Genomic DNA, 15,943 nt, shown 5'->3' on the forward strand with positions numbered 1-15,943 from the left:
AACACTAAAGGGGACAAGACTGTTTTAGGAGACAAACTAAGATCCAACTGATTTTCCTGAATTAGAATCAAGAGTTGGATACAGACACTGGCAGACGTCTGGGTGGAAAGCTAAAGCTAAAGGATTGGAAACTGTATTATTCTTCCTGGGGTGATGTTGGTGAGTTTTCTTGCATAGGGCTTTAAGCTTTGAAACACTTTCCTCTGACTTTCATTTGGAGTTAGTTTGTCCACCTTTTAGCATAAAACTATCAAAACGTTACACTTGGCCATGATTAGAGCTCCTTCAGTGTCGCTTCTATGAAATGCTTTCAGCTCTCCTAAGTTTGGATCACTTCCCGGAAGTCCCGCTCTCACCACTTGAAGTGCGTCTGTGATTTCACATGTATTTCAAATAACATGAACCCAGAATTGGTGTTGTGAGAAGTCACTCGGGTTTCCAGCTACAACTCACAGCCCAGAAAGAAGTTTTCAGTATAAGAGCCTGAAGGCTTTGCAGCAGGTGAAGAGTGTGACCAGAAACATGACTTCCACGGGGCTGTGCACCATGTTGTTTGTCACACGGGGTCAAACTGTCTACTATAACCTCCTGAGGTGACCGAGTTAGAACAGTCAGTGTAAATAGACCTGTACTATGCAAATGTGTGTCCACTCACAGCAAACTGAAAAGGCTGGTCGAGTTCTCTCACTACCAGCTGTACTTGTCAGATCTTGTTCTTTACATGTTCTTTCTCTTCCCCAAAATAAAATCATGATGAAGAGTCTTTGCTTTGCTACGGTGTTGGAGACTCACCACGCAAACATGCGCATGGAAGTGGTCGAAAAGGAAACTCAGGGGCACAATGAAAAAAACTAAACCTAGCAAGAGCAGCAGACAAGGAAACTTGCAGGGAATCGTAGCCAAATGATATTTGATTTTATCAGGTGGAACTCTTTGATTGTAACTTCTAATCAAACTAAAAACTAATGAGTGAAGGAGTTTATAAAACACAAAGGCCTAATTTCCAACATGAACATACGGTCATTATGCACAACCAACTGACCTTTTTCTCCTTCTCTCGGTTGTCAGCCTAAGAGTGAGCAGGAGGATTCAGAAGAAGATAAATAGGAAAGGAAAAGGAAGGTGTTATCATTATAACGAGTATGATCTACCAGAAGAAAAATGTTCCTTTTTCATAAGGAAGGAAATCCTTTAATAAAAATTTAAGGTTGGGTGATCCAAGAATCAAAAAGTCATAAAACTAATATAAACATCATTGGATTTCAACTGATTTTACATCCTCGACCTAAATCTTAATATAATGATGCAGCATGCTGCCCTGCAGACACACTGCCGGCTGACTGAGGTTGGGACACTGAAGATATTTCAGTGTCTCTTTTTCAAAAATACATTGCAAAGTCTATCTGAGGCTCACACAAGGCTTCAGCTGACTGTTAGAAGAGTACAGCTGAAATCTTCACATTGTTTCTAGAACAAAAATCAACATAAAATAGATTTCAGAGATTGAAACTTCTGGGCTTCTTTACAGATTCACTGAGAATCTTGGCTTTATAAGCTGGTCATGTATGACTGAAGGTATTTCTAATATCTGTTCCACAACAATACAAGGACTAAAAGCTTGCAGGTATTAGTCCAATTAAACTGACTACAGTACACTTTTTCCAGCCTTTCAGACTGAGTTTTCTCACCAAACAGACACACTTTTTATACACACGTGTAATTTCAGGCAAATAATACCCAAATAATTCCCCTTTGGAACCTGAACCTTAAACAAAGAAGAAGCACATTAAGTGTACCTAACAGTGTGCATATCTAATAAGCCATTCAGCACCTAAAAAAAACCAGCCACGTCAGCCGAGACAGACTTTATCCTTCCCTCACCTCTGACACCCTGTGCCACAAAGAAAACCGCTCCCTCAGACATGAACACATACACAAAACACACACTGAGCTGGCTATCAAAGTCATTTCAGCAAACCATTTAGTGGCGGCTAAATACAACATGTTTATACTCCATCAAATTCAATTATCTGGCAGCCCACTGTCTAGTCTATTATGTGCTCACTGGAGGGGAGAGGAAGGAGTCTGCATTAGGACACGGCTGTAAATGTGTAAAAAGCTTTGCCAGCATGTGGTATCAAAGGCTTTAATGAATTTTTTGGCATCATGTCTGCAGAGGGATTTATCACAAGTATTTAGGAAGTAGCACAATTTTCTGACAGATTAAAAACCACAGAAGACTGTATATAAAAGATGGAGCTGCCAGGATCGCGATTTCAGGATTTTGGCTGTTTTTTAAAAAATATTTTATTTTGTAGTCGGAGTGATAAACTAGGAGTGGATCTGAGATCCTGAGGACACTGAATCTCATGCGAGCGGTTAAGTCCTAACACTAGCTGGCTATACTGTCTGCACTCACTGGTTGCATTTTTAGGTACGCCTGTTAAGCATTGGTATCGAATCGGCCAATCACATGGCAGTAACTCAGTGCATTTAGGGATGTAGGCATGGTCAAGACAACCTGCTGAAGCTCAAACTGAGCATCAAAGTCTGAAAGAAAGCTGACTGTGGCATGGTTGTTGACAGCACACAGGCTGGTCTGAGTATTTCAGAAACTACTGATCTACTGGGATTTTCCCACGCCTTGTTGATTCACGAGGTCAGAGGAGAATAGCCAGACTGGTTTGAGCAGACTGAAATTGAACACTAACTCAAACAGCCACTCATTACAACCAAGATATACAGAAAAGCATAGGGGCACATGTTGAACCAGCAGCAGCAGACCATGCTGTCCACTCCTGTCAGCTAAGAACAGGAAAGTGATGCTACAGGACACACAGTCACCAGATCTCAGTTCACCTTTGGGCTGTGGTGGAATGGGAGACCAAATTATGGATCATTATGGACAAAAATCTCTGAGTAATGTTTTCAGCCCCTTGTTGAATCTGGATCACATTGAAGCAGGTCTGAAGGCCAAACAGGGTCCAACCCAGTACTAGCAAAGTGTACCTAATGAAATGGGCGTGAGTGTATTTGACTGTATATATGGTAATATAGGAAATACTGACAGAGACTAAACTCATCAAGGCTTTACTGGGGTCAGAGATCAAGTGACATCTGCACTGTGTCGAGATGAGTCGCCCCCTGCTGGTCAATATACAGAATGGCAGTTTTAGGAATTTAAAGGCTTTTCAGATGACAGCTCCATCCATCTTTTATATACAGTCTGTGCGTTCACACCTTTTAAATATTACACCTAGTGTGTTCTGAAACAGTGTTTTTGTCTCCCGTCACATTAATTCTACATGACAACAAACTACCGACTGCAGTTTCAGAGACTGAGTCTACTTTGTCAGAACTGAATGTGATGATTGTGTTAACAGATGTCAAATCTCCTGTTTTTATCTTATACAGATTTTTACTTTAATATCATCGCAGCTCTGAAGAAGAGTGTTACATTCTCCCCCTTACCTCAGATCCCTCGGAGTCTGAGCAGCCAGACTGACGTTGCCATCGACAAATTAATATAGAAACATAAGAAAACGAAGTCAAATGAGACAAATGAGAGAAAGAAAAGAGAAAAAATGACATTTGAGGAAGCTATATGAAATATAAATGTTGGCTGTGGCCTAGAAACCTTATCTCACCTTGGTCTCCTCTGACTGTTAGCAAAAAGGATCAAACCCACACAAATGCGGGTCATCAAACACGGTCATTTAAAAATGTAAGTAACATTTTATAATAATAAAAACAGACTAAAGGAGATTTCATGAGTGTTTTTTATCTGCTGTTGTGGCCTACCCACCATGTCATCGCCACCTTCGTTGTCAGAGACAGCCTGATCCAAATATCATAAGGAAATAAAAAGAAAGTACATAAAATATATGAAAAAAGAAAACGACAAACCCACAAAGGAACGATCTCACCAGGAAATAATCCTCTGCTATGATTTAGTAAGGACAGGGATAATGAACTATAACTTTCAGTTTGGGATTTTTGAAAAAGGATTTTTGCTTGTCTATATTTCATCCGGCTTAACTTTTCCCATTTAATTTATTTTTTAATGTAATTTGTAAGTGTATTTATAGTGTATTGTTTATTATGTATATTATTTGTTCATATAAAAGCCTGACTAGAGCCATCAATTGTTAAAAGTGAGCAATAGCTGTAAACTCCATTGATTTAAACTGTGTTGTTCCTATCAAAAAATAAAAATACTGCAAATTTTACAGAAAATTTGAGAAAAAAAAATCTATCCAGTAAATTTTTGATTTTTTTTAATATGCATGTTCACTAAAATTATTTTCCCAGTGGCTAAAATTCTAATGAAACATTATGTTATGATGAGTGTGGCAACAAGGGTTAATACTGGTACATCACAACAACCGTAGGTGGGGCAGATCCACACACATGGTTTGTGTTATAAACACAAATTTGGTGAATAATCATCTAAAAACTCTACTTGTCCAGCTACGTATCACGCCATAATTTATCCAACAAAGGTCATATGCATATCCATATCCTTTTAACTTTCTGCAAAGTCTTTATAAAGCAGCTTTATCTCTTAAATTAATGCTCTAGTAAATCAAAGAGAGCAAAACTGTGCAGCCAAAAAAAAAAATTCTCCTCAACGAGGACTCCCCAGTTTAACAGATGGGTATAACATCTGGATGTCTACATACATGTTTTACAACGTTTAGATATTCTAAAAGGGAGCAAACTGTTCACAACCTGAAAATAAAAATAAACTGGTCTTTTTAACAAATCATCTTAAATTAAAAAATAAAAATAAAAAAGCAACGAAACACTAACAATGGCAGTCAGACATAATATGGGAACAGAGACAAATCAAACCAGTCAAAAAGAAGTCGACCCACCTCCTCATCACACTCATCAGGTTCGTCCTCATTCTCAAGCTTTTGAGAAAAAAAACACCACGAAGAGAACGTTTTGCTTTTTTTAAACACACATCTACATCATTTCTATCAGCTGGAGTTTATTTTTGGGAGTGAAAACTGGGAGTCTAGGAAGAAGGAGAGGAAGCTCTAGCTGATCTCTTGTTTATGAGTAAATTGGGATCAATCTAAAAACAGACACACACACAGCGCTAGGTGGAAAAAGGTTTGATGACAGGAAAGAGGTGTGGAGTGGGTTTTACTGTACTCATCAGATTGTTCTGGGTGGGGGAGGAGCCACAGGGAAGCAAAGCAAGAAAACAACAACACCGAGACATACCATCTCCTCCTCAGCTGTTAACTGCAGAAAAAAAAGGCACATGCTTAACTCTCGCTCTCTTAAATCTGTGATTATATACATGCAGGCTCACACTTGCTGCAGCTTTTGCACCTTTGTATTTTTAACACCTTGAAACTACAATCACAGGCTCAGCAGAAGGAAAGATTCCTGCATCCACAGAAGGTTCAGCTCTGCTGCTTCTCCTTGTGGTGACTGATGAACCCAAATACATACCAAATGGGTTCATCATAGAAATTAGGTCACACCTGGAGGATGGGGAGGTGACCCAAATAGGTCCAGCAGTGGACTTCAACACACCAACAGACAAAATGGATTTCTTTGTGGCTCATAGAGCTTTCAATGCATCAGTGCTCCAACAGATAGATTTTTAAACCTTCGTCCTTTGTGGTTTTTGAGCCTCACTGCAGAGTATGACTGGAACTGGAATGCTGACAACTTTCGACTGCAGTGTGCACCTAATTTAAGTTTGTAAAGTGAAGGTTCTCCAACCTACGTTTATAACACACTCTATTCTGCACAGGTGTTGTAGCTCAGGAGATAGAGCAGGTCATCTACTAATTGGAACATTGGTGATCCCTGGCCGCTCCACTCTGCATGCCAAATATCCTTGGGCGAGATACTAACCCAAAGTTGCTCTGTGATGCATCCATCAGAGTGTGAATGTTAGAGAGAAAACACACAAGCATAGAAAAAAGTGCTTGTGTGAACGAGGCATGTTGTATAAAGCGCTTTGAGAGCTCAGCTAGAGTAGAAAAGCGCTATAGAAGAACCAAATCCATTTACCATTTTTCACATTCACTCTTCTGAACAGAAAAAAGTATTTTTTCTGGCATTTTTCAGTCATGTACTTCATGGATCCAAAAAGTCTTTAATTCAGCATTTTGACCTTTAAAGCGAGTGAAATCAGTGTCTGCCTGGCAGATGGTTTACAAACTTTAGGGTTTGGTGTGTGTGTGCATACACCTGTAAACGCTCACCTGTTTTGCTCCCATCGACTCAAACATCTTCTCCAAAAGGACTCTCATCTGCTGGATGTTGTTCATCAGCACGCACGGCTGGAGGAAGATAAATCAGGGAGGCAGCGTTTGTATGCAGACCAAACATAAATGATGAATTTTAAAAATGAGGAAAAGTCAAGAATATAAAATTAAAGTAGATTAGCAAGATAAAAGGGTGATGACAGGAAGATTAAAGACTGAAGTTAGATGAGTAAGTAGCAACCACTGAAATATTAATCCACTCCAAAGAGAGTTTACTAGCTTTCAAAGTGTCTCCCTCCAAATCAGAGATGAGCCTTGAGGGAGGTGTTTTGGTAGCAGAGTGGTGACGCAGCAGTACTCACTATCTTCTCCTTCTCACAGTAGGAGGGAAAGCTCTTGGCCAGCAGAGCAGAGTACTGCAGGAGCACTTTGGTGATCGTCTGTGGAAACAAGATAACACTCACATGGGACATGCTTTCCCTGGGATCCTCTGGAGTAAAGAGTGACGCTGAACACTGATGTTTAGCCTTTTAGTCTGGTGAGCTGAGAGCACTGCTGTTTGAACTCAGGTAGCATCAGACACTCGCACTGTGCTAACTGAAAATGTCAATCTGTCTGCCTTAAAGAGCTGCGTGTAGTTTCAGGACAACACGAGCTAGTCTAACGTTTAAGATAATAAAGAAGATGCCTCATCATGTTTGACTGATTTACCTTTTACTCATTAATGACACTTAACTGTTGTCACACCAGATATGTGTAAGTCATGGAAATCTGAGTTAATGCAGAAGCTTCTAGTGAGAAGCCAAATGTCATATTTTGCGTGATTAGCCATTAAACAGTCTTCACCGTCCCCACTTCATAATAATACTACATCTGTTTGATGTCTTTCATGAGCCCACCTGAGAATAGCTGCCACCAGCAGGCTCCACCCAAGCACTGGAAGAGGGAAAGTCACTCACACTGCACTGCATTGTGATATTTTGCATGCCAATATTGTATCGATACAGGAACACCAAGTATTAATAACTTATTATATAATTTGCAAATATAAAGGAAACAATGAGTGGAAACAATATGCAAAGAAATCAGAGGAGCACTTTTCCGAGTGCTGGGGCAAAGGAGATGTGACAGATGGGATTTGTAAGGATTGTCATAGGAAAGTAAAATCCTTCAGAGTTCATGTGACATTGTGTGATGCACACAGTGCCATCAGCTGTTGGAAGATCTTGCAGAAAATCGCTGCTCATAAATCAGAGACGTGAAGAAGCACTGTTCCTCTGCATTTTTAAAACTGTGTGGAGTTTCCAATCACTGGCCTCACTGTATGTTTCTTGTTTAGTTATTGCATCCTTTATATGAGAAAACACATAATTATCAAATGAAAGACATGAGATTTGCACGAGCTTTATACTCTTCAGCACGCAGACAGCTGGATTCCGTAATGTGCTCGATGAAGAAGCCCTGCATGAATAAAAGCTGAAAAATATTTCTAGAATAAGTGAAGAAAACATTTATAATGTCCAGCCAGCAGACTGGCTGCTTTTTGATGGGAAACAATGAATGACATGCTTGCTTGCAATAAAAACTCAACAGGGCACTTTTAAATAAATCACAGAGTTAATTTATCATCATCACAGTGGTAACTTGTGCCTCACAACACCGTGGGCTCACTGTGAGAGATTTCCCTACTTTCTGCTGACTCAGCAAGATTACAAACTATTGCATTAAACATGCAGCTTGATAGCTGTCTGCACTGCTTAGTGCGGCTTTATATTCCTCAAGTTCTGCAGCCATCTCTTTCCTCACACTTTTAAAAACAAACTAATTATTCTTTCTTGCATAGGAAAGCAGAACAATGTGAAACTGGAGGGTGACAAAGAGATGAGGAAGAAATAAAGCAGACATAGACGGAAAAGTAGGAACACAAAAGACAAGAGTCCCAGGAGTGATGGGATGGCAAGAGGGTAGAGATGAAAAGACTCAGGAGGAGATTAACGTGAGCAGAGCGGCACAAAATGAAAAGCGAGTCAAGGGTTGGGGACGGAGAGATGGACAGCTCAGAGTGATGGCTTACATTAGCCTTTCTTTATTTAATGAGTCCCGTATCGATCGAGCCATAACACCAGGCACGCGCACACACCCCAAACCCGCACACACAGTTTCTCTGCAGAGAAAGGTTTGTTAGATTGAACGGCTCTGCTTAAAAGGACCTGCCTTAAATTACATTTCAAGAAAAAACATAACCCTACACTTTATGCCCTGTTTGTATGTTTTACAGAGAAATACCTGAAACTCGTTAGTGAGTTAGAAATGATTCAAGAGACTGAACAAAGAAGAGTCATGTAAAGACCTCAGTATGAGTCATGGTCTAAAGCTGCGTCGAACTTTCAGGTAAAGAATCTCACCTCTGCACCACTGATGGATTACAGTCATGAAAAACTTACTCCAAACAAACAACTGCATACCAGAGTCACAAGCTAGTAAAGAAATAGAAAATTCTGATCTCAAAGCCTTCTGCATACAATTTTCCTCCTCATGTCTACATCCAACCTCTTCCCTTTGTATGATGTATCAGGGACGGCTGGAGCTAAACCAGCTAATATTTCTGTCTTGAAATCACTCAGAAACAATTACATTTTACTAGATTATAAAAGGAGGAAACAGTCTTCTAAAAAGGCTGATGCTTTTGAATAGAGTCAGATGATCCTCTCGATTAACTGATCAATCCACGCTACCCACTATCCCACTTTAACTTGTCCAAATATCCAAAGCAAAACTGTGTCTGTTATGAGCAGTGAGGTGTGGGAAAATTCAAATATTTGAAAAGGATATAGCAAATATGAAGTTTTTTCACACTGCATCTCTGAGCATGAGAGAACAGCTTCCTAAGTCTGTGCAATATCAGATTACACTAAAGTGCAAATAGTGCAGCTAATATTCTGGTTTCACTCTGAGCTAGTGGTCATCATCTCTATGCATTTCCCCAAGTGCAAGCGTGCCTGAAGTGAACCGACTCCTGCTGCTGCAATACTCCAGAAATGTACAGAAACCTATTAGAAGGGCTTTTTAGGCTTCCCCTTTGAAAAATTACTGAGGAAAATTATAGAGAAAACACTTTTACCTCATTATCTGGATTTAATTAAACAGAAATGTTCTGTTTATTTAGAGCAAATTATGTTTACTCTTGTTTAAACTTCATTTCTGTCAGTAGTTTATCCAGTTATTATCCAGCTATGACAGGCCATGCTAGATGTTTTATAAACTGACAAAAATTCAGTTTTTCTGCTTTTCTTCTTTTGCCGTTTTCACATTTTCAAACTGGGCCTCATTAGAACCATCGGTGGGATGATTCTGGCCTCACTGGCTGTATGCTTGATACGCCTGCACTAGAGGTAAGAGCCAGTGAGTATTTTTGCAAAGTGTTTGACCTATCAACAGTAGTTCTTGGAAAGCAAAAGGATGTTTTAATATGCTCATAATGTGAGACATGGCCTCTGCATATGCTCACGTTGAGCCAACAGAAAACAGAGAATTGAATAAAAAACTAAGGTCCTGTGAGATCTGAGAGAGACTGAATGTTACACAGACCAAAGTTACAAAATGGGCTCTAAACAAAGGCACAGGGCTCACCTTGGCAAAGCGTCTGTTATAATGCGCCACCACCGTGGGGTCAGGGCAGTCCAGTTTCTTGATAATCTCAAAGCTCTGATTGAGCTGGGTGAAGATGTCCACCACCGAGCTGGAGAACAGAGCATGCTCAGATGTCTGTTGAAACTGCAGACAGAGGAACAAGAGGACATTTTTTTTACTTTGACACAAATAAAAAAACCAAACAGTCTCCCTACGCTGTGTTCCTCCTTGCTGACTCGTACGTCCTCCCCTTCTTTCATTTAATGTACCGTATTCTTCAAATACTAATGTTAAACCTACATCCCTTTTTGATGTATTGCTCTTTTTGCATCTTATTTACTCCACAAAAATGTTCAGCTCCAACATCACATCCACCTGTAACTATGTAACCTCTATGCTCCATTTTTACAGCTTACTTAATGATTTTTATGAGTCAGGATAAAATGAGAAAAATGTATCTAAATGTTTAATCTTTGCTAAAGTTTTCCACTTTCGATGTCTGAAAATGCACATGGAGGCCAATCCGTGTGAGCATGATTGAAAAGGACCACCTGCCCAGGCCACAAAAAGGGCCAGATCGCCTTTAGGACACACAATAGCCATCTTAGCACAATAAACCAACAAATAGGATGGCAGAGTGCAGCTTGGGGACCAACAGGAGGCAGACAAACACTTGTTCATCATTCTTCTAATCTACGAAAAGTTGGCCAAAAGCAGAAGGAACCAAAGGGAGAATTTGAACAAAAGGTCATGAGTCTGAAGCTGTCTTTTATTCTGTCAGTATTGCAGAAAGCTTTCCTTTTTACTGCATCGTTTTTCTACTGCGGTTGCACTCTGGTGCCATGACAACAACATGATCAACAACTCAGAGAAACGAGGTTCCTCTGTGCTCTCAGCTGCTGGGCGCATCAAGCACAATCAGGTTGTATCTGTTATGTGATATTAGATGTGCTTGTGCTGTTTTGTAGGCTTATTTTAACAACAACCTGATAATATATATTTTTAATCACTGGCACAACCTGCAACAGAAATGCTCACATTTTAGTAGCTTTCATGCAATCTTTTATCAGGATGTCTGAAACTATATTTGTGCTTTTTTATTTTTAGGATGTGCGTCACCTTCCACTTTACATCTCATATCCCCTCCTCTGCCTCATGGAAGCACTGTGACCTCAGCAGTGTCCAAATGGGAAGAAAACATAAATTTATCACATTTAGGCAAACCTTGTAAAGTAATATCGCCGATAATGGACGAGATCACAAACGTAACGTCTCATTTTCACTAAGCGAGAAGCCAGCAAATTGTTCCCGTTTCCCATGATTAAATTCTGTTTTCTGGTAAAACAATTTACAGGAAATACAGAAACGTTCACTGAAACTTTATAGAATGAAATTATACATTTTCTTCAAAGAGGACAGTTTTTGATGCTCTGATAACGACGTTGTTGGTGAAACTGACAAGAAAAACAAGGAATGCATAACTAAAAATCTCTCTCGTTTATTACACATTGAGACGGACGCATACCTTTATTTAGAAAGCGTAGCATGCCATGACGTTCATAATGTCAGCACATCATCAGTTCTCATTCACATGGCTTCACTAGCAATAACATCTTCCCCACCAGCTCCTCACAAATAAACAGGAGGGCCAAATGTGTTCATTGAGAGGCACACCTGAACAAAGGCTGGAAGCCACGTGTACGCTGTGCCAGTGCTCAGCCCAGATACTCGAATGTGCCCGAAGCCTCAGCGTTTTGACTTTCAGCTAAGGACAGTGTGGGAGATCTCTAAGGGGCCGGGGGGCTGACAGTGAGGCTTGACACAAAGATACCGTGTAAGGCTAAAAGCTCTGACGTAAGCCTTTGTTCTAAAACAGCAGCAACAAAAATAATTTGGTTGTTTTTGCAGCCCAGACTGCAGATTTTACATTTTAAGAAGCAACATTAATGCAGTGAAACATAAATGCTCCGTATGATGACAACACCATCTCGTTTTTCAAGTATTAAACAAACAGTGATAAGTTACCAAAATGTAAACAAATATAATGTAAACTATAAAGATGGAGCCCGCTGTTGAACCAAAGCACACCACAGCAACAGTTTACTTCCTGTTTCCATTCCTTAAATTATGGTTTATATCCAAAGCAGAGCCTGATGAAACTAGTGCATACATACATCTGATTTTTGAACATGATCATCACAACAATGACGTGGGAAAAAAAAAGATCAGGATCAGAGCTGCAAGATGACGTTTTTGTCTCGCTGTTTATGCACAGATTATTAAACAGTTTGTGTTTTTAAAAAATGTATTTATCCACTTAATAAAAAGTCAAAAATTAAGCTTTTAACATTGACAAAAATCATGGTTTATGTTTACATAATCAATGAACATTTTAACCAGCTCAGCCCATCACAGCCAGCCTGCTGATACTCCACCACCCCCACCCCAAAGATTTCTTCAAACATGACATGAAATGAACTCTTCTGGAGTAAAATCCTGTGTTTGACCGATCACTACCTCCTCTTCCCTGCGTACATCTTCATTCAGTCTCTAACAGAAAACTCTGACGATAAACTTGTTGCTTATTCAAAGGAGTCTGTGACACTTTTGTTTTTGCTCACGATGACATGACAACTTTCAGCAAACAGAATAATTTCTCCCGAGTCTCTGACTCACCCCTTCTCTCTTGTCTCTCTCCAGCGCTCCATGCATAAACTCCATGGATACCTCCTCGTTCTCAGCGAGCCAGGCAAGGACAAACTGGAGAAACCATCTGAAGGAATAATAGGAAACAGACAAAGCTAAACAAAGTTTAATCTTCTCTTTGACAGCCTGAAAAATTGGAACGTTTGCAGATTGAAAACGTTTTCAAAGCTCATCTTTCCAAAATTCCTTTCATTACAGTTCTAATTTACCTGATTTGTTTGGCCTTTTATATTTTACATCCACATGTTATAGTTTGTAGAATAGAAATATTTAAGTGTAAAAACATCTTGTGCCTTTGTATTAAAAGGTGATTTCTCCGTGAACCTATTGAATTTTGGTTATCTAAACTGTGAAACAGAGCAAAGGCCTTGGGAAAAAAATGTGCTTGCTGAGAACTCTTCTAGCTAATGTTATTATTCTGTCCTCCATATTTCTAGTGTCAAAACCCAGAGAGAAATGCTTCGAGTGTGTGTTTGGTATGCAACATCACACCAAATCTAATTGGAAAGTCAGAAAAATCAATCAAGAAGAGCTCTCCTTTGTCTGAAGGAGAAATAATGAGAGAGAGAAAACATGGTCTCACGCAGGGTATTCTGGCACAGCGTCTTTGAAGGCAGGCAGGTCCTGAACGTACTCGTTGTACAGCCACTTGACCTTAAAGTGCAGGTTCATGTAGTCAGCAGTCTTACAGAGCTTATGCTTCTCATGTTCTGCAAAAAAACAACAGCCACAACAGCAAAAGTAAACACAGGTTTAAAATCTCTCTCGGTGAGGATTTTGATAAATGACTAACTAAACTCATCCAAGAATCTTTTATTTATTCTGAATACCTTTAAAGATTTTTTTAAAGAGTGAAGTGAAGAGTGTGAAGTCTGTTGTGAAGGAGCCAGAAATAAAAATGTGGACCCTTACTGCGCTTCCTTAAATACATCATAGATTCTTAATCTTAAGCAGAGATAAAATCCTTCGAGGTTTCCATGAAGTTCGTTACATATTCTAAAGCAGTCTTTGGGGACAATGTACTTTTAAAAGCAGCACTATAATCCATCATAATCCAATTGTCATTTGTATGAAATTAACCAACCAAAAACAGCAAAAGACTAAAAACTGTGGTTTCAAACACTAATTTCATTTTGTACTTTGTTTGTAGAATCACCATTTAAAGTAAATAAACACTTGAAAAAAGTGAAAGAGTCAAAGAAATAGAACAGCTCCAGAAGTGTATTCTACTTCCACTGTATACTCAAGTTAGCTTTTTCTACCTGTGAGCTTTCCATCTAACATTCAGCCTCCTGTGAACACACAGGAGAGCAGCTTTGGGCATCCAGACTAGATCCACCAGGGACTGAACCTCCATTAGTAGATGAGCTGCTCTGCCTCCTCAGCTACATCCACCACACGATATACAATAACTGCATCCTGTTTCCAGTCTGTGACTTCTAATAAGAAGCTTAAATTGTAAATAATAAAACATGTTGTTAGCCCACTTGGGGAAAGTGTAATACATGTGTCATACATTTGGAGCCATGTTATGGCCATCTATACAATGTAATGAAATCTACTCCAATAACCACACAGTGTACAACCAATGAGAGCTTGTTCATGTTAAGATATCTTCCTGGTATGTCCAAATATACCCTGTAGAAATGAACCAGTCAGCTGGACGTTAACAACGTAAAGGTGAGTTGTTGGTGAGTGAAGCTGCAGGTTCAGATGACTGTAAGCTTGCACACCACTCGTCTTAGATTCTCGGCATAATTCTCAATATAACCGACGTCAGAAACACACATTTCTCATTAAGATCCTCAGTCCTCACACTCATTACTCTACAGATCATTTGATAACATGTTGAAGAACATTAATAATTATACCAGTATTATAGACTGTTATAAGCTGTTTTTGAGGTAACTGGGTTGAACGTGGAGATGCCTGCTTTTTTCATATCAACACTTTTTACCATTAAACAATACTCCAATACTCAGACTGCTACACATGTGTTACTAAAATACGTCCACTACGTTTGGTTTTCGTGATTGCAAGTTGATGCACTCGTTTTTCTCCATTACTGACTCACTCCTAAATAAAAATGATAAATTATACAGAGAAACAACATCTGCATCATTTATGAAGAAGGATGTAAACACATGGATAGAATAAAGGGAGAATGTTTGTTCTAATTTAATTAAGTAAAAGATAAATGCAGTTAAATAAGTTTTACTGGGGCAAAAAAAAAACCCTTAGGAAACTATTGAAGACAAAAGAAATGAGTACATGCACACTCATCACACACACACACACACTCTTACCAGCGTAGAAGTCAACTTTGCGGATACGAAATGTAGCCGGAGCTGAGATGGCAACAGAAATATGACAAAAGCAATAAGAATTGAAACTGAAAGAGAAGCAAGTTTGTGGCAGCAATAACTGAGATGAGAATGGCTTCAGAAAAACTTGTTAGAAGAAAAATACTAGAGGAGCTGGAAAGTACACTACGCACAAAACAGAAGGGTTGAAAACTTGTCACCAGTCAAATTTGTTACTAAAGTCTACTTTCTCAGGAGGTGTTTAACCCTATTCTGGAATCCTGATTACTGACTTTTCTGACTGTTTCTCCATATTTTTATCTCTAATCTCACCATTTTTCCAGTGGTAGTGGTCAATCTTATCCAAAACTGGAAGAGATGATGGATTGAAGAAAAGACAGTGTGAATGCAGAAGGGAAGAAGGAGGAGTTGGTTTCTCAGCGATGTCTCTGTCATATACACACACACACACACACACACGCACACACACATATATATGCATACACATATACTGTCCAAGTATGCAAAGATATAGTCTTACCCTCTAGGGCATATTTCATGTCCTGAGCGAAGAGCATCCACATGACCTCTGCGCTGACTTTACCCACATTGAGCTCTTGAGGAAACCTGGAGGAATAAAGAAGTAAGACAGTAAAAATACTCGTTACTCTGCAAGTAATGGGGGTCACTGCAACCCCTTTCCCTTCCAGTGTAACTGGAATCTGAAGGATTTTTGGAAATGTTGTTAAATGTTACCCTTTAAACTTCAGTCTTGATCATCTGATTGGCTGTTGTTACTTTCCTTATTCTTCCACTGAGCCCAAACATTACACGATTGGGGGTTTATCCAGGACATTATTTAATATCTCAACTTGAACACAATATCTGTGTTAAGCTCTAATCCTCTAAGCTAACAACTGACCAAAAATTAGTTTTTTGAGTTTTGTAGCACCCACATATCCCACTGTCTAGTTTTTAAAAGCTGTTGTGTTTTATGTTGTTAACTATTAAACCTTATTGATCAAAAGCTCTGGTTCAACCCTGGCCATATTGTTTTTTTTAATGTTA

General features: G+C 39.3%; 1 protein-coding gene across 1 annotated transcript in view; it reads right to left on the reverse strand.

Annotated features, from left to right (window-relative positions):
- Nucleotides 1-15,943, reverse strand: part of LOC116333366 (protein unc-13 homolog B-like) — a 191,228-nt gene that overhangs the window by 21,217 nt on the left and 154,068 nt on the right. Inside the window, exons 26-31 of the mRNA XM_039620820.1 lie at nucleotides 15,417-15,502; nucleotides 13,156-13,282; nucleotides 12,543-12,639; nucleotides 9,867-10,010; nucleotides 6,599-6,676; nucleotides 6,234-6,311 (exon numbers count right to left, since the gene is read on the reverse strand). Coding sequence (XP_039476754.1) covers nucleotides 6,234-6,311; nucleotides 6,599-6,676; nucleotides 9,867-10,010; nucleotides 12,543-12,639; nucleotides 13,156-13,282; nucleotides 15,417-15,502 — 610 coding nt within the window. The remainder of the gene's footprint in view (nucleotides 1-6,233; nucleotides 6,312-6,598; nucleotides 6,677-9,866; nucleotides 10,011-12,542; nucleotides 12,640-13,155; nucleotides 13,283-15,416; nucleotides 15,503-15,943) is intronic.

This window comes from Oreochromis aureus, linkage group 12, assembly GCF_013358895.1.
Source record: "Oreochromis aureus strain Israel breed Guangdong linkage group 12, ZZ_aureus, whole genome shotgun sequence".
NCBI lineage: Eukaryota > Metazoa > Chordata > Actinopteri > Cichliformes > Cichlidae > Oreochromis > Oreochromis aureus.